This window comes from Mobula hypostoma, chromosome 20 (assembly GCF_963921235.1).
Source record: "Mobula hypostoma chromosome 20, sMobHyp1.1, whole genome shotgun sequence".
NCBI lineage: Eukaryota > Metazoa > Chordata > Chondrichthyes > Myliobatiformes > Myliobatidae > Mobula > Mobula hypostoma.
Window position 1 is genome coordinate 35,935,126 of NC_086116.1, and position 19,348 is coordinate 35,954,473.

Here is a 19,348-nt window from a genome sequence, read left to right on the forward strand (position 1 = left end):
AAAAAAACTGTAATGAACAAATCACTGATTGGATGTGCCAAAATTTCCTCAAATTAAAAAAAAACTGAAATAATTGTTTGTGGTGCTAAAAGAGAATGATTAAAAGTCAGTGGCTTATTTAGAATCCCTGTTATTATAGACCACAAAACAAGCCAGAAACCTTGGTGTTGTGATGGACTCTGCCTTAAGTTTTAACTGCCACATTAAGACGATTCCAAAGTCACCCTAATACCATCTTAAAAATATAGCGAGAGTGAAAGGGCTTATGTCGTAGCAAGATCTAGAAAAACTCGTCCATGGCATTTATCTTTAGTAGGCTTGACTACTGCAATGGCATTTTCACAGATCTCTGTGAAAAAATCTCTTGGCCGGCTGCAGCTCATTCAGAACGCTGCCACTAGGGTCAGAACGTCCTCACTGAGACCAAGAAAGTAGAACTCATCACTCCAGTTCTCAGATCATAACACTGGCTTCCTGTCCATCAGAGGACTGACTTTAAAATATTACTACTGGTTTATAAAGCACTGAATGGTCTCGGGCCAAAATACATCTCTGATCTCGTGCTGCGTTATGAACCTCCCAAGCTCTCAGGTCGTCTGCGGTGGGTCCCCAGGGTCAAAACTAAACACGGTGAAGCAGCTTTTAGCTACTATGCTCCACACTTCCGGAATAACCTTCCAAATGATGTGAAGTCTGCCCCAATCTTAAGCTCTTTTAAATCGAGACTTAAAACTGCAATACAAATAAACTTGCCTAAGTATATTATTGAAGAAAACAGAGAGAAAGAAAAGCTGTGTTAAATCAAAACTTTAGTACAAGGGAGACACAAGCAGAGAAATGTGCGTGGTAGTGCAAGTGGTGGTCTGTACGTGTTCTGTTGCTCTGGTAGGATTAGTGTTGTGCAAGTTTATTCAAGACCTTGGTGGTTTGGGACTTCAGGCTTCTGTACCTCCTGTTCGATGGTAGCCGTGAGAAGATGGCTTGGCCTGGATGGTAGGTGGACACTTGTTGATAGCTCCCATCTTCTTGTAGATGCTGTCAGTGTTGGGAAGGACCGTACCTGTGGTAGATAGAGCTGTGTACATGACTCTCTGCAGCCTCTTGGATGTTCTAACCTCAGGACTCAGGGTGGCCCCTGTGGGACAGTGGGATGTAGGGAGAGACAGGGGAACTGGGACTCGTGGGTCAACACAAAATAATCTGCAGATGCTGTGATCAAAGCAACACTTTCAGTATGCTGGATGAAGTCAGCAGGTCGGGCAGCACCAGCTAGAAACGATGAGTCGACGTTTCGAGACAGAACACTTCGTCAGGACTGAAGAATGAAAGATGGGGAAGGATTTGAAGAATGCTTGTAGCTTCAGTTGAAAGACCAGTAATTTGAAAGACAAAGGGGTGGGGGAGGGGAAGCATTGACGTCATAGCCCTGAAAACAATGGATAGTAGTAGAAGGAGGCGGAACCATGAGGGAGCTAGGGGAGGGGGCAGAGTGAAATAGAGATAGAGGAAGGGAGGGGGAGGAATTACCAGAAGTTGGAGAATTCTATGTTCATACCAAGGGGTTGGAGACTACCTAGACGGTATATGAGTTGTTGCTCCTCCAACCTGAATTTAGTCTCATCATGGCAGTAGAGGAGGCCATGTATGGATGTATCTGAATGGGAATGGCAAGCAGAGTTGAAGTGGGTGGCTACCGGGAGATCCTGTCTGTTGTGGCAGACGGAGTGGAGGTGCTTGAGGAAGTGGTCCCCCAATCTGCGTCGGGTTTCACCGATGTAGATGAGGCTGCGCCGGGAGCACTGGATGCAATAGATGACCCCAACAGACTCACAAGTGAAGTGTTGCCTCACCTGGAAGGACTGCTTGGGGCCCTGAATGGTTGCAAGAGATGAGGTGTAGGGACAGGTGTAGCACTTATGCTTACAGGGATAAGTGCCGGGTGGGAGATCAGTGGGGATGGACGTGCGGATAAGGGAGTCATGGAGGGACCGATCAAATGCTATTCCCTATTCCCAGTTCCTCCATCTCCGCCGCATCTGCTCCGAGGATGAGGCTACCCATTCCAGGACATCTCAAATGTCCTCTTTCTTTAAGGATCGTGGTTTCCCTTCTGCCGTCATCAATGATGCACTCACCCACATCTCCTCCATTTCCCGCACTTCGGCCCTCACTCTATCCTCCCGCAAAACCACAACAGGGCCAGAGTTCCCCTTGTCCTTACCACCTCACCAGCCTCCGGATCCAGCACATTATCCTCCGCAACTTCCGCCACCTTCAACAGGACCCCACCACTAAGCACATCTTTCCCTCTCCACCCCTCTCCACTTTCTGGAGGGATCGGTCCCTCCGTGGCTCCCTTATCCGCACGTCCATCCCCACTGATCTCCCACCCGGCACTTATCCCTGTAAGTGTAAGTGCTACACCTGTCCCTACACCTCATCTCTTGCAACCATTCAGGGTCCCAAACAGTCCTTCCAGGTGAGGCAACACTTCACTTGTGAGTCTGTTGGGGTCATCTATTGCATCCGGTGCTCCCGGTGCAGCCTCCTCTACATCGGTGAAACCCGACACAGATTGGGGAACCGCTTCGTCGAGCACCTCTGCTCCGTCCGCCAAAACAGACAGGATCTCCCGGTAGCCACTCACTTCAACTCTGCTTGCCATTCCCATTCAGATATGTCCATACATGGCCTCCTCTACTGTCATGATGAGGCTAAACTCAGGTTGGAGGAGCAACACCTCATATACCGTCTAGGTAGTCTCCAGCCCCTTGGTATGAACATAGAATTCTCCAACTTCTGGTAATTCCTCCCCCTCCCTTCCTCTATCCCTATTTCACTCTACCCCCTCCCCCAGCTCCCTCATGGTTCCGCCTCCTTCTACTACTCATTGTTTTCAGGGCTATGACGTCATGCTTCCCCTCCCCCACCCCTTTGCCTTTCAAATTACTGGTCTTTCAACTGAAGCTACAAGCATTCTTCAAATCCTTCCCCATCTTTCATTCTTCAGTCCTGATGAAGGGTTCCGGCCCGAAACGTCGACTCATCGTTTCTAACTGATGCTGTCCGACCTGCTGAGTTCATCCAGCATACTGAAACTGGGACTCGTGGGACAGTGGGGTGTAGGGAGAGACAGGGAAGCTGGGACATGGGATAGTGGGATGTAGGGAGAGACAGGGAAGGTGGTACAATGAAAGAGGATGAACCAGATCATATTGAGTAAATGTGCAAGTTGAATGGCCTTTTCTTGCCATCATCCTGTACACTCACAGGCACCCTATTTGATACCTTCTGCACCTCATTCAGTGGCCACTGAATGTATGTCTGTGGTCTTCTGCTGCTGTAGCCCATTCACTTCAAAGTTCAACATGTCGTGCATTTACAGATGTTCTTCTGCACACCACTGTTGTAACTTCTGGTTATTTGAGTTATTGTCATCTTCCTGTCAGCTTGAACCAGTCTGGCAATTTTCCTCTAACCTCTCTCATTAACAAGGCATTTTTCACCCACGGAACTGCCTCTCACTGGATGTTTTTTGTTTTTCACACCATTCTCTGTAAACTCTAGAGACTGTTGTACATGAAAATCCCAGATCAGCAGTTTCTGTGATACTCAAGTCACCCCATCTGGCACCAACAATCACTTCATGATCAAACTCACTTAGATCACATTTCTTCCCTATTCTGATGTTTGACCTGATCAACAACCGGACTTCTTGACCAAGCCTGCATGCTTTAATGCATTGAGTTGCTGCCATGTGATTGACTGATTAGATACTTACAGTACATTAACTGGCAGGCGTAGAGGTGCACATAATAAAGTGGCCACTCAGTGTTAGTTTCTCGTAAAGACTCTCACAGATTTCCATAGGTGTTCTGTGGAGAGCATTCGAACTGGCTGCATCACCATCTGGTATGCAGAGGCCACTGCCCAGGGTCAGAAAAAAACTGCAGAAATTTGCAAACTCAGACAGCTCCATCATGTGTGAACTAGCCTTCCCAGCACCGAGGACACCGCCAGAAGGCGATGCCTCAAAAAGGCAGCGCCTATCATCAAGGGCCCCCATCACCCTAGACATGCCCTCTTCTGATTGCTACCATCAAGGGGGAGGTACAGGAGCCTGAAGGCACACACTCAGCATTTGAGGAACAGCTTCTTCCCCTTTACTTCAAGGTTCAACATGTGCATTTACAGATGTTCTGAATGGAAAATGAACGTATGAACACTACCTTACTATTTTATTGGTCTCTTTTCGCACTCCTTAATTTAACTTTTAAACATATTTCTGATAGTAATTTATAGCATTTTGAATTATAATGTACTGCTGCTGCAAACAACACATTTCATGACATATGCCAGTGATATTAAACCCGATTCTGATATTTCCTCTACCATCCTATCCAGCTGCTTCAATGCAGACCTCTGGCAGGACTTGCTGACATCTTGTCCTACCCTGTCTAAAACCACAGTGCAACAGCCTGTCAGTCGGTTTCTGAAAGGAGAAACCTATCCGGATAGCCCGGAGGATTTACATCTCAGCCCTTCAGATGTTCAGCGTGCGGAGACACATCAAACCACTCTGACAAATCCATTTGTTTGTCCTGCCAATGTATCTGCGGCGCTGGAGCGGCGAAACCCGGCAGGATGGCATGTCACTGACTCGGGGCTAACACCTCTCACTTTGAAATCTAATATCAGGGCCAGCCGCGCCGAGTGCTCTGAGGCACTCTGTTGTACGGCAGTGGGTTAGAGAGGCGTTTCTGCTGTGGAGGAATTTTACCGAATGTGTGGTCCATTTTTAAAATAAATTGCTTTTGGGCAATGTAATGTTATTTACACTGTGCCGATATGTATCTGTAAACAGAAGCAAACACATTCTGCTATCTGCAGAAAATATCTTCTATGGCATGTCATCTGACAGGAGTTTAAGCATTCACTTCAATCATTCTCATTGATTAAGTGAGTGTGTGTGTGTGTGTGTGTGTGTGTGTCTGTCTCTCTCTCTCACTCTCCCTGTTCGCGATGCGTGCGTGTATGTATGTGTGTCAGCGTGTGCTCACACAATGAATTTCATTGTGTATTGTGCACCAGCCAATAGACAAGAGAAGTTTAAATCACAGGTGTTAAACCAATAAAATGATCAATAACTGATACTTTACAGTGATTAGATTAGTTTTATTTGTCACACTTACATCGGCGCATCAAAACGTCGCAGGGAAATGTATCATTTGCGCCAATGACCAACGCGGTCAGAATGGCATGGGCTCAGCCGACAAGTGTAGCACGCTAGCATGCCCACAGCTCATTAACCCTGACCCCTACATCTTTCGAATGTGGGCGGGGGGTAGGGGCTGGGGTATCCGGAGGGTAATGCAATGTCACAGTGTATGAAGCTCTGCTCTGTACTGAGAGAATAGCTGTCTGCAGAGATCATTGGTGGCGATAAGCCTGTGTGCGGTATTGTTCGGGGTGGACTGAACAGAGAGATTGGTGCCAAAGCTCTGCTTCTTTCACCAGCCGGTGAAGCGGGCGGTGGCGTTCTCTGAGTGAACGATAAACTGAACAAACAGAGATGGATTAAGTCCAATGGGGTAATTATTTTCAATCAGGTCCACTCCGACAATAAACAGCTCGATTTACAGCCGCTCACCTGAGCAGAGAGAAATACAAAGCCAGTGGGAGACTAACACAGACATTCTCATCAGATATGGACCCAGGGCTTTGTCCACCAGCCTGTCCCTCTGTCATTGCCTGCATCCTCCACCCTCACCTCTCACCCCTATCCCCCACCCTCAACCCCAACTCTTCATCCTCACTCTCCACCCTCACTCTCATCCTCACTTTCGACCCTCCACTCTCCTTCCTTAATCTTCTTACTCGCGCTCCATCCTCACACCACCCTCACTCTCCATCTTCGCCGTCCAGTCTCAATCTCTTTCCTCATTCTGTATCTTCACCCTCCATCCTCATTCTCCCTCCTCACTCTTCATCCTCACCTTCCTTCCTCACCCTCCACACTCACTCTCCTTCCTCACTCTCTATCTTCACTCTCCACTCCCACCCCCACCCTCTATCATCACTCTCCACACTCACTCTCATCCTCACTTTCCTGTCTCCACTCTCCTCCCTCAATCTCCTTCCTCACTCTCCATCCCCACTCCACCCTCACTGTCCACCCTCACCTCTCACCATCATCCCCCACCCTCCATCCTCACTCTCCACCCTCACTCTCCATTCTCATTCTCCTTCCTTACCCTCCACCCTCCACCGCACCCTCCAACCTCAATCCCCATGGATATCTGCCATACTCATCCCTCACCTAAAACCCTCATACCCCCACCCCACCTCCACTTACTCTTTTCTCCAACTCACCACTCTTCCTACCACACTGACTGATAGTTACACCCATACCAGACTGCTCACTGCTGTTCTCCATCCCCCGCCCCCACCCTCCATCTCACTGTTCGGGAATTGTCTCCCTCTGCTGGTAAATGCTGAAGGTTTTGTCCTTGGCTTTCATCAGGAAGAGAATGATGTGTACAGAAGCCACAAATAGCCCATAAATAGAAAATGAAACGACTTGTCTTATTGATTTCACTCCTTCCTTGAGGTGGTGACCAGAATTGTACACAAAGTTCCGCTCCGGCCTATGCAAAGTCTGAGAGCGTTGTACTGTGACTCCCACGCCGGGTGCAGTGACATCCCAGTGTGTTGCTTGGTTCCTCTACCAGCTTCAAACGTTCCCATCAGGCTCAGGAAGTTGGTGAACAGGAATAGGGACCGTGGCAGTGTTTCAACTGGTAACGCGTCCCAAAACGCTGTTGATGAGTTCAGTCTGTAGTGGAAATGAGAGCTCTTGTTTCCAATGTGGTTAAAACATTAACTAAAACTTCAGAATCAGAATTAGATTTATTATCACTGACATTTATTGTGAGATTTGTTATTTTGTGGCTGCAGTATCGTGCAATACATAGAAATTGCTGTAAGCTACAAAAATAAATAATGGAAAAGAGGAATGACAAAGTACTGTAGTGTTAATGGGTTCACGGTCATCATACACTTCACAGGAACCTGCCTCCTCTCCACAGACTCTGTCTACACTTCTCATTGCCTCAGTAAAGCAGCCAGTGTCATCAAAGATCCCCCCTATCCCGGACAGTCTCTCTTCTCCTCTCTCCCATCAGACATAAGATACAAAAATATGAAAGTACGTACCACCAGGCTTCAATTATCTGTTCGTACACTCTTGGGGACCTATCACTGGTTTGTACTCTGGTGGAGCCTATCACTGGTGGGAATCTATCACAACTGCTGAAATGCTAATAGATACTGCACGTGAATGCAGTTCTCACCACAGGCTCGGGGGGGGGGGGGCAAAATGTTGTAGATTGAGCAGAAACTAACTCTTACACGGTAATTATTTTCGATGTTTTTTCTTAAACTCTGTTGAATTCCGTCCCAGGCATAAACATCTGTCAACAAGCCTGACTGTCCAGCAGTCTAATTACTTGAGGATTGAGGGGAGGTTGTTCACCATTATTTTCTACAATGCAATGAAACAGGTTCAAAGGAGTTGTGAAGGACGTGGGGAGTAAAGTGCACTCTGGGTAATAGACATTTACCCAGTTCCCAACATTACCTCCTGATGACTTCCTGTGGCTTTGTCCAAAGGGCTGTGTCTGGATAACAGCCGCAGCATCTGTTGCCTGCATATTCTGACCCCTGAACCGTGTTGATCAGATTGGTAGAGATTTGTGCATCCAGGTAAATCTAGGTGTTGCACATGTCTGAGTTGAAGTGGAAGGTAGCTCCAGGTGTGATGAACCTATTGTTCTCTCAAGGCTGGTGATCCCTTCCCATGACAGTGGGTGTTGCATATACGAACAATTTGGCCTGTCCATCAGAGCTGAGTGACGGTAACAGGAGTCTCATTACTTGCAACGTTGACCTTACAGAGGCCCCTGACAACAGTGTTTTATATTGAACACTGGCTTCTCACAGAGTTTTCTGTATAGTGTTTTCTCAGATATCAAGATCTAGGACTGGAGAGACATAGGTGACCTCAGATACCGGAGTCTAGAGGCAGACAATCTCAGCTGGAGGAACTCATTGGGTCGAGCAGCATCTGTAGGAGGAAAGGAATTGCCAATATTTTGGGTCGAACCTGCCTCAGGACACTGTTTGGAAGGAAGTGGGGTGAGAGCAGAGGTACGAGAGAGGAAATGCAAGATTGGGCTCCGTTGATCAGTACAGAAGGAAAGCCAGGCTTCCTGAGAAAGGTGGACATTTCTGATGTCTGAGAGCAGAAAGCCTCATCTTGAGAGCAGATATGGCAGGGATGGAGAAATATTCTGATCCAGGGCTTCAACCTGAAATGTCAACAACTCCTTTCCCCAATGCTGCTCAACCCATTGGATTCCCCCAGCAGATTCCTTGAAGTTCTAATGCTATATTGCAAGCAATGGCTACACTGTCACAATTGAGCATCAGTTGGTACATGAAGGGTTAACTGGTGTTTTTTTTTGATGAAAAGAATACTCAGCCTTATTGTTTATGGGAGCAAGTTAATAAATGAGGAATTTTAACTGTCAGGATGGTGTGTGCACCAACGTACTACAGGAGGTGATTAACCCATTGGCCTTACGAGAAATTTACTACAAAACTTTTCACTGAATCAGTGGTTTCTTGTGCAGTCAAAGGTTAATGAACAAAGCATTAATGAGCAATACAAAACTCTATTAATTTAATCCTTTGATCTCTTTGAAGGCCGTGTGCCCCTTCAACTTTGGCAATATCTATATTCTCAATCAATGTTAGCTCCAAGAATAGCATTTAGATCTTTTTCTGGCTGAACATTAATAAAAATAAATTGATTTAACAAGCTGCAAAGACGGGAAGCCGAAGACACTGATGTCGGTTTGATTCTCATAAGCAGACAGATCTTTATAACCCTAATATAATGAGATGGTGTCACAGAGAACGCCCAGAACCCCTCTCACCAACCCCCCCCACTGGGAACCAATGAGTTCTTGGCCCATTTATTCAAACAATCTGGGCTAGTGAATGAGTTTTTCCGTTGGAAGCCAAAGACAGTCTCGTCTAAAGGCTAGGAAGGTCGCAGTGCTTTGCTTCTTAATGTTGTAACAACAACTTTGCACTCAACATCAATAAAATTCTTAGACACATATATATATTCTACGAGTCTGTGGTGGCCAGTGCGATCATGTTTGCTGATGTGTGCTGGGGCAGCAGGCTGAGGGTAGCAGACACCAACAGAATCAACAAACTCATTCGTAAGGTCAGTGATGTTGTGGGGATGGAACTGGACTCTCTGACGGTGGTGTCTGAAAAGAGAATGCTGTCCAAGTTGCATGCCATCTTGGACAATGTCTCCCATCCACTACATAATGTACTGGGTGGACACAGGAGTACATTCAGCCAGAGATTCATTCCACCGAGATGCAACACAGAGCGTCATAGGAAGTCATTCCTGCCTGTGGCCATCAAACTTTACAACTCCTCCCTTAGAGGGTCAGACATCCTGAGCCAATAGACTGGTCCTGGACTTATTTCCTGGCATAATTTACATATTACTATTTAATTATTTATGGTGCAACTGTAATGAAAACCAATTTCCCCCGGGATCAATAAAGTATGACTATGACTATAGCTACCGTGTCTAAGACTTTTGCACAGTACAGTATTTGCGGAGTGGAGAGTCAGTTTGTAAATCTGGCAGAAGCAAAGGATGGTGGGAATGGCAAGGGTGGGGTGTGGTGGGAGGGGTGTGGGACAAGTGGCAGAGAAGGAGTGCCAGGATGGGGCGGGGGGGGGGTTGGCTTGGGTGGAGTCACTCCCAGCCCTGAGGCACCTGGCAAGGTCATTTGATTCCGAACGATTGGTTTATTGAGCGTAAGAATGTCTCTCTGGTACTTCCTGCTTCCTCCCCTCTCCCTTCCCCTTTTCCCAACCATGATTCCCCTCTACCTACTCCCTTCCCACTCTCAGTCCACCACAATAAAGACACGAATCAGAATCAGGTTTATGCTGGATTTGGGTTGATAATTCCAAATCCCAGTGGATCAAAACCTGTTCTGACTGGGAAGGACTCTCACCTGTGCTTGTCAACTGAGGGTAACACTTCAGAACAAGTTCTCTGAAGTTTATAATCTGCCTCCTTCCTGATTTACAGAACGATGCTGGGGGACAGCGAAGCCTCATCAACAAGTGGACCACGTTCCTGAAAGCTCGCCTGGTGTGTTCCGTCCCGGGTCCTGATGGAGTGGACACCTATTTTGATGAATTACGTAGGTATCCTTCCCACTACGGGACTTGGTTTATCATGTTGTTGTGCAGAACATTAGTGAGGTACGAGAGGTCTGTTTGATGGCTGTGGTGTGGGGAACGTTGAACATGCAAGACCACCAGCGATATGTTCCAGACAGCTCACAAAACTAGGTACTCTGGTAGATATACTTCTGAACTACACTTGCTGCAGTCTGCAGCCTGTCATTTCTCTTTTAAGGATGTGCTTTTGAGCCGACTAAACGATCTGGCGCTTTTGTGATTTCCTGGGGGACTTGGCAAACGAGACTCTCGAGAGTGCAGGTTCAGCCAGGGTGGCCATCGCTAGGGATCACTAGAGGTGGACGCTACGTTGTTGCCCGATGGCGAACACAAACCAGTGGTCAGCTTCATTATTCTGCACTGATTAAAGCATTGAGCAAGATTAAAATCTTCAAGGATGAGAGCAGAAGAACGAACAGATATTCAGTGCCATTTGCCTGCGTTGTGCTGATCTCCCTCTCTTCTTGCTACTACTGTCAGCGGGGCAGTGCAGGCGTCTTGGGTTCCACAGGTTCAGGAACGGTTATTGCACTGGCTTCACCCACCTCGATGCTAAAATGGATCTGTGACTACGGACTCACTTTCGGGGTCTCTGCATTTCATATTCTCTGTGTTATTTGTTTACTTTTTAGTTGTTTGCACAATTTATTTTTCTTGTTTTGATACATTGGATGTTTGATGGTCTTTGTTGTGTGGATTTTTAAAAATGGGTTCTATTGGGTTTCTTTGTTTTGTGGCTGTCTGCGAGAAGATGAATTTCAAGGTTGTATATAGAATGCATACTTTGAACTTTGAACTTGGTCATGGGTTTCTTCTAAACCCCATTGGGAGCCAAATGAAATTCTTGACCTCGTTTCAACAGAGCATAAAAGGAGTCTCTGATAAGACAGACTCTTGACCCCACAATCTACCTCATTACACCCTATTGTCTGCCTGCACTGCATTTTCTCAGTAACTGTTAAACTTTATTCTGCATTCTGTTATTGTTTTACCTTGTTCCACCTGTGTAATGATCAGATCTGTATGAACAGTATGCAAGACAAGCTTTTCAATGTATCTTGGTCCATGTGACAGTAATAGACGGATTCCAATTGTAGTGATGAAAGTCCTTCATTGGTTGTTTTGCTTGTCTCAACCCCGACCTTGATAGGTTCAGAATTAAAATGTTAGCAGAATGGCTCCAAGTGTTTTCTGAGTCATCAATCAGTTAATGTGAAAAAAATAATACCAGCCATATCAGTCTTTGAACCAAATCTATCATTCAATAAATTCTTGGTGGGGCCTTTGATTGATGATTCTTCAGTTGACAGTGGAAGGAGCTGACAAACTGACCCAATTGGTAGATGTTCTTCCAAAGACCAATGACCGACATGCCAGTAATGTTCCTTCACTCTTTGTCTTGCATTAGTTTCCTCTTCCTCTATCTGCTCGTGCTCTTTTACACATAGGTGGGCTTCTTTGAGCCAGAGTTCTTGGCAGCCTCCTGCAGAAAGACTAACACCACTTCCCACGGGAGAGGGTTTTCAGATGGCTGTGGGAAGGGCCTTCCTCTTTTTGGCAACTTGAACATGTTGTTACACTACTGGACTAACCAGTCAAAACTTGGTAACTGACCATCAGAAGAGAAGTGGGTAAACATGGAACAGAACATAGAATTGTACACCATATTACAGGCCCTTCAGCCCTCAATGTTGTGCCAACCTTTTAATCTGCACCAAAATCAATTTAATGCTTATCTCCTTCATAACCCTCCATTTTTCTTTCAAAAGTGCCTATCTAAGAGACTCTTAAATGTCCCTAATGGATCTGCTTCTACCCGTATCCCTGGCGGCATGTGCCATGAACTAAACAATCACTGTGTAAAAAACCTTCCTCTGATAACTCCCCAATACTTTCCTCTAATCATCTTAAATTGATGACCTCGGGCACTTGCTCCTCTGCAGAAAAGTCTCAGGCTATTCACTCTGTCTGTGCTTCTTGTCATCTTGTACATCTCTATTAAATCACCTCTCTTCCTCCTTCACTCCGAAGAGAAAAGCCCTAGATCACTCAACCTATCCTCATAAGACATACTCTCTAATCCAGGCAGCATCCTGGTAAATCTCTTCTAAACCCTCTCTAAAGCTTCTACATCCTTCCTGCAAACATTTCTGTTCAGAGAGCCTTCTCAATGCAGCAATGGTTGCATGAACTTAAAGCTACTTTGATGATTGTCCAGTGATATGTTTCCTGGAGTTTAATGTTTTAACATTAACAACTTTATTATTCTTGGCAGAGGATGTGTTCCTGCTCCAGACCAGAGATCAAAGGAACCCCCTTGTTTATGGAGTCTTCACTACCACAAGGTAAATATGAAGTACCGATGCATGAATTAAAACTTCCTGAAGCAGTGGACCTCTCAGGTTCAATAGATGCTGGAAATCTGAGCAACACACACAAGATGCTGAAGGAACTCAGCAGGCCAGGCAGCATCTATGGAAAAGAGTACAGTCGACATTTTGGCCCGAGACCCTTCAGCAGGACTGCAGAAAAAAAGATGAGTAGACTTAAAAGGTGGGGGGAGGGGAGAGAGAAACGCAAGGTAATAGGTGAAATCTGAAGGGGGAGGGATGAAGCAAAGAGCTGAGAAGTTGATTGGTGAAAGAGACACAGGGCTGGAGAAGGGGGAGTCTGATAGGTGAGGACAGAAGGCCATGGAAGAAAGAAAAGGGTGGAGGAGCACCAGAGGGAGGCGATGGAAGGGCAAGAAGACAAGGTGAGAAAGGGAAAAGGGGATGGGAAGTGGAGAAGGGTCGGGTGGGGGTGTTAACAGAAGTTCGATAAATCGATGTTCATGTCAGTGGGTTGGAGCCTGATCAGACAGAATATAAGGTGCTATTCCTTCAACTTTAGTGGGGCCTCATTGCCACAGTGGAAGAGGCCATGGATAGACATATCAGAATGGGAATGCGAAGTGGAATTAAGATGTGTGACCACTGGTAGTGAAGGAGGAGGTGCTCCTCATACTGCATACGTTGTGCAGATGTTGTGTGGGTTTGGAGGGACATACCTGCCTCCCCCCCAACCTCGAATTATCTCCCACTTCGACATGGATTGTGCATGCAGTCCCCGGGCTGAGCCAGCTGTGGAGCCTCACTTCCACCGCATGCGGCCCCTGGCCCAAACTGGGAGTGGAGCTTCATTCCCACAATGTGTGGCCTTTGGCCCAAACTGGGAGTGGAGCCTCATTCCCACAGTATGTGACCCCTGGGGCAAAATGGGTGTGGAGCCACATTCCCACAGTGTGTGACCCCTGACCCAAACTGGGAGTGGAGCCTCATTCCCACAGTGTGTGACCCCTGGGGCAAACTGGGTGTGGAGTCTCATTCCCACAGTATGCGGCCCCTGACCCAAACTGGGTGTGGAGCCTCATTTCCACAGTGTGTGGCCCCGGGCCAAACTGGGTGTGGAGCTTCATTCCCACAGTGTGTGTCCCCTGACCCAAACTGGGTGATGAGTCTCATTCCCACAGTATGCGGCCCCTGGGGCAAACTGGGTGTGGAGTCTCATTCCTCCCTGTCCAGTGGGAGTGAAACTCCACACAGCGCCATCTGCCAAGGAGAGATAGCAGGTGAGGGGAAGGGGGGAACAAGAACTGGCAAGTGATGGGTGCCTCCAGGTGAGGGAGGGGTGATAGGCAGACGAAGGTGGGGAGAGTGGGAACAGTGACAGAAGCTGAGGTGAGAGCTAGAGGTGACAAAGGGCTACAGGTGGTAGGATAGATAGGAGAGGAAGTTTGAGTGTGAAACCAGACAAGGGAGATGGGAACAGTGGGGAGGGGGATCAAATGGGAGGAGTATGTGAGTGAGAGGCAGATGGAGGAGGTATCAGACAGAGAGTAGATCACTTGGTACAACTTGATGCTTATTTGAGGGTTAAATGCAATTTCTCCTTTGTCAATTCTTACCCATAAGGGCATAGGTAGATCAAAAGTTTGCTAGGAGTTTTATTTTACCATGTGTCCAACTTTATCCAAAATACTTTACTTTTTAATGAAAGAAATTATATCAATTTAGGTATTGATTTGTCGACATCTTGATTTCACAGTTCGATCTTTAAGGGCTCAGCAGTGTGTGCCTACAGCATGGCCGATATCCGTGCTGCTTTCAATGGACCCTACGCTCACAAGGAAGGTCCCGATCACCGTTGGGTTGAATACGAGGGGCGGATTCCTTACCCCCGCCCAGGGACGGTAAGTACACCCAGAGATAGAGTGGCCTTTATCTGAGTTTTCAGCTTAAGCTCAGCGTGGGTAAGAGTCCAACGTTACCTCAAACTGCACAGGCAGTGGTGCTGGGGGCAGGGGAGGATTTGGGGGAAGATGTACAGAGTGTGGTAATCTGTAACAAACACTCAAGCACAAATAGTTAATGGCAGATTCTTTACAGTGTGGAGGTGCAGATGGATCTTTGGGTCCACATGCCTCAAAGTTGCTGTGTAAGTTGGTAGGGTTGTTAAGGAGGTTTATGGTGTGTTGGCTTTCATTAGTCGGGATTGAGTTCAAGATCTGCAAGGTAATGTTACAGATCTACAAAAGTCTGGTTAGACAATGCTTGAAATATTGTTTTCAGTTTGGATCCCCTCATTGGGGATGTGGATGTGGAAGCATTAGAGAAGATGCAGAAGCTTTGCAGAGGATGCAGAGGAGATTTTACCAGGATGTTACCTGGATCCAGGAGCATGTCTTATGTTGGGAAGTTGAGCAAGCTGGGGCTTTTCTCTTTGGAGTGAAAGAGGACGAGTGGTGACTTGATAGAGTTGTATAATCCAAGAATGGAAAAGCCATGAAACAGTAATGTATACAGCCCAGCCCATCACAGGAAAATCCCTCCCCACCACTGAGCACATCTACAAAGAATGCTGCTACAAGAAAGAAGCATCCATCAGAGACTTCACCATCCAGGTCATGCTCTCTCTCACTGCTGCCATCAGGAAGAGGATATAGGAGCCTTAGGTCCCACACCACCAGGTCCCTTCACTCATCAGGCTCCTGAACCACTGTAGATAACTTCACTCATCTCAATACTGAACTGATTCCACAACTTATGGCAAATGCAAGAAAATCTGCAGATGCTGAAAATTCAAAGCAACGTACACTAAATGCTGGAGGAACTCAGCAGGCCAGGCAGCATCTATGGAAAAGAGTAAACAGTTGGTATTTTGTGTCAAGACAATGTCGGCTGTTTATTCTTTTCCATAGATGCTGCCTGGCCTGCTGAGTTCCTCCAGCATTTTGTGTGCGTTGCCCATAACTCATGGACTCACTTCCAAGCGCGTCACAACATATGTTCTCAATATTATAGATATACATATATATATATATTTGTATCCACACAGTTTGTCTTCTTTTGCTCATTGGTTGTCAGTCTTTGTTTGTGAGGAGTTCTTCATTGACTCTAATCTATTTCTTTGTATCTATTGTGAATGTCCACAAGAAAATGAATCTCTGGGTAGTATATGGTGACTTATATGCATGTTGAACTTTGAAATTTGAACTTTAATGTTATAAGAAGCATAGTTAGAGTAGATAGCTAGCACCTTTTGCCCATTGTGACATTAACCAATATCAGAGGTTATCAGTTTAAGGTGATTGGAGGGAAGTATAGGGGAGATGTCAGAGGCAGGTTTTTTCACAAAGTGTTGTGTGTACCTGAAATGATGTAGAGGCAGATACATTAGGGACATTTAAGAGACTCTTGGGCACATGGATAAAATAAAAATAAGATCATAAGACACAGGAACAGAATTAGGCCATTTGGCCCATCGAGTCTGCTCCACCAGTCAATCATGGCTGATCCTTTTTACACCTCCTCAGCCCCACTCCCCAGCTTTCTCCTCGCAACCTTTGATGCTGTGGCCAATCAAGAATCTATATATTTCCACCTTAAATTAACACAATGACCTAGCCTCTACAGCTGCCTGTGGTAACAAGTTCCACAAATTCACTACCCTCTGACTTTTCTCCCTGTTTAGAAAATAGTCTGCACATTTATTTCTTCTCCCAAAGTACTTGACCATGTATCTTCCAACATTCTTATTTTGCTTGCCACTTTCTTGCCCATTCTCCTAATCTGTCTAATTCTTTCTGCATCCCTCCTGTGACCTGAACTCTACCTACCCCTCCACCAATCTCATATCATCTGCAAATTCGGCAATAAACTCATCTATTCCATCATCAAAATCATTGATATACAGCATAAAAAGAAATGGTCCCAAAACCAACCCCTGCAGAACACCACTAGTCACTGGCAGCCAATCAGACAAGGACCCTTTTATTCCCACTCACTGCCTCCTACCAATCAGCCAATGCTCTAACCACGTTAGTAACTTTCCTGTAATACCATGGGCTGTTAACTTGGTAAGCAGCCTCATGAGTGGCAGTTTGTCAAAGGCCTTCTTAAAATCCAAAAATACAACATTAGATTAGATCAGATTTGATTCAACTTTATTGTCATTGTGCCAAGTACAGATACAAAGCCAAGGAAATTCAATTAGCATCTGACCAGAAGCGCAAATGAGTAGTATTATTTACAAAATAACTGCGAATAAAAAGTAAGTGCTACAGCACACAAATATAAAAGTACTGAGACAGTCCAATATGGGTGCAATACTGCTTAGCGCTGTGATGTGAGGTTCAGCAAGGTCACAGCCTCAGGGAAGAAGCTCTTCCTGAGCCTGCTGGTGCGGCAGCGGAGGCTCCTGTAGCACCTACCGGATGGGAGGAGAGTAAAAAGTCCATGGTCAGGGTGAGATGGATCCTTGATAATGCTTTTCGCCCTGCCCAGGCAACGTTTATGGTAGATGTTCTCAATGGTGGGCAATTGGGTGCCGCTAATCCGCTGGGCAGTTTTCACTACCCGCTGGAATGCTTTGTGATCTGATACGGGAAAATTGCCATACCACACTGAGATGTAGTTGGTGAGTATGCTCTCAATGGTACAGCGGTAAAAGTCCGTCAGTATCCCGGTACAGAGGTGAACCTTCTTGATGCTCCGCAGGTAATAAAGGTGCTGTTGCGCCTTTTTGATCAAGATGGAGGATTTCAGGGACCAGGTGAGATCAACGGAAGTGTGGACACCAAGGAATTTGAAGCTTGATACAAGCTCCACTACATCCCCTTTATCTATCCTACTTGTAAACTCCTCAAAGAATTCCGACGGGTTCGTCAGGCAAGATTTTCCCTTAAGAAACCATGCATTCTTTTTCCTATCTTGTCCTGTGCCACCAAGTACTCCATAACCTCATTCTTAACAATTGATTCCAACATCTTCTCATCCACTGAGGTCAGGCTAACTGGTCTATAATTTCCTTTCTGCTGCCTCTCTCCTTTCTTAAACAGTGGAGTGACATTTGCAATTTTCCAGTCCTCGAGAACCATGCCAGAGTCCAATGATTTATGAATGATCATTATTAATCCCTCCACAATCTCTACCACTACATCTTTCGGAACCTCAGGGTGCAGTTCATCTGGTCCAGGTGACTTACGTACCTTAAGGTCTTTCAGCTTTTTGAGTACCTTCTTTGTAATAGTAACTGACATCACTTCTCTTCTTTCACACCCTTAAACATCTGGCACACTGCTAGTGTCTTCCACAGTGAAGACTGATGCAAAATACTCATTTAGTTCAACTGCTATCTCCTTATTCCCCGTTATTATTTCTCTGGCCTCATTTTCTGGTTGTCCTATATCTACTCTCAACTCTCTTTTATTTTTATATACTTGAAAAAAGCCTTTTCTATCCACCTTGAGATTGTTTGCTAGCTTGCTTTCACATTGCAACTTTTCCCTCCTAATAATTCTTATAGCTGCTCACTATAGGTTTTTAAAAGCTTCTTAATTCTCTATCTTCCCACTAATTTTTGCTTTGTTGTATGTATGCCCCCTCTTTTGCTTTTACATTAGCTTTGATTTCCATTTTCAGCCACAGTTGTACTATATTTCCACTTGAGTACTTCTTTGTTTTCGGAATACATCTATCCTGCACCTTCCTCATTTCCCCAGAAACTCAAGCCATTGCTGCTCTGCTGACATCCCTGCCAGCATCTCCTTCCAATCTACTTTGGCCAACTCCTCTCTCATATCACTTTACTCCACTGGAACACTGCTACGTCAGACTTTACTTTCTCCCTATCAAATACCAAGCTGAACTCAGTCATGTTGTGATCACTGCTCCCTAATTGCCTCTATCTATGTCTAATGGCCTCTGTTTATGTAATCATCTCTGTCTATCTCATAGACATTTAACAAATTCACTTTCTTGCGATCCATTACCAACCTGATGTTCCCAATCTACCTGCATGTTAAAGTCTCCCATGACTATCATAGTATTGCCCTTTTAACATGCCTTTCCTATTTCCTGTTGCAATCTGTGGTCCACGTCCCAGCTACTGTTTGGAGCCCTGTATATACGTAAGTGCCATCAGGATCCATGCAGTTTCTTAACTCAACCCTGAAGAATTCAACATCATCTGATCTTATACCACATCTTTCTAATGATTTGATACCATTCTTTACCAGCAGAGCATGCCACCCCCTCTGCCTACCTTCCTATCCCTCTGATACAACGTGTAACCTTGGACATTCAGGTCCCAACTACAACCATCCTCCAGCCACCTTTCAGTGATGGCCACAACATCATACCCGACAGTCATTGACATTGATAAGATCATTCACCTTATTTCTTAAAGTAAAGGCATCCGTTAGTCTTGCGAGACCATGGATCTGCGCCTGGAAAGTCTTCACTCTCCAGGGCGCAGGCCTGGGCAAGGTTGTATGGAGGACCAGCAGTTGCCCATGCTGCAAGTCTCCCCTCTCCATGACACCAATATTGTCCAAGGGAAGGGCATTAGGACCCATACAGCTTGGCACCAGTGTTGTCGCAGAGCAATGTGTGATTAAGTGCCTTGCTCAAGGACACAACACTCTGCCTCGGCTGGGGCGCGAACTCACAACCTTCAGGTC

The 19,348-nt window shown here is 45.9% G+C and overlaps 1 protein-coding gene across 9 annotated transcripts in view; it reads left to right on the forward strand.

Moving 5' to 3' along the window:
- sema3d (sema domain, immunoglobulin domain (Ig), short basic domain, secreted, (semaphorin) 3D) overlaps nucleotides 1-19,348 on the forward strand; it is a 270,876-nt gene that overhangs the window by 198,055 nt on the left and 53,473 nt on the right. For all 9 annotated transcript variants that reach the window (XM_063072672.1, XM_063072668.1, XM_063072670.1 and 6 more), the window contains 3 exons: nucleotides 10,193-10,307; nucleotides 12,623-12,692; nucleotides 14,434-14,578. In XM_063072672.1, coding sequence (XP_062928742.1) covers nucleotides 10,193-10,307; nucleotides 12,623-12,692; nucleotides 14,434-14,578 — 330 coding nt within the window. The remainder of the gene's footprint in view (nucleotides 1-10,192; nucleotides 10,308-12,622; nucleotides 12,693-14,433; nucleotides 14,579-19,348) is intronic.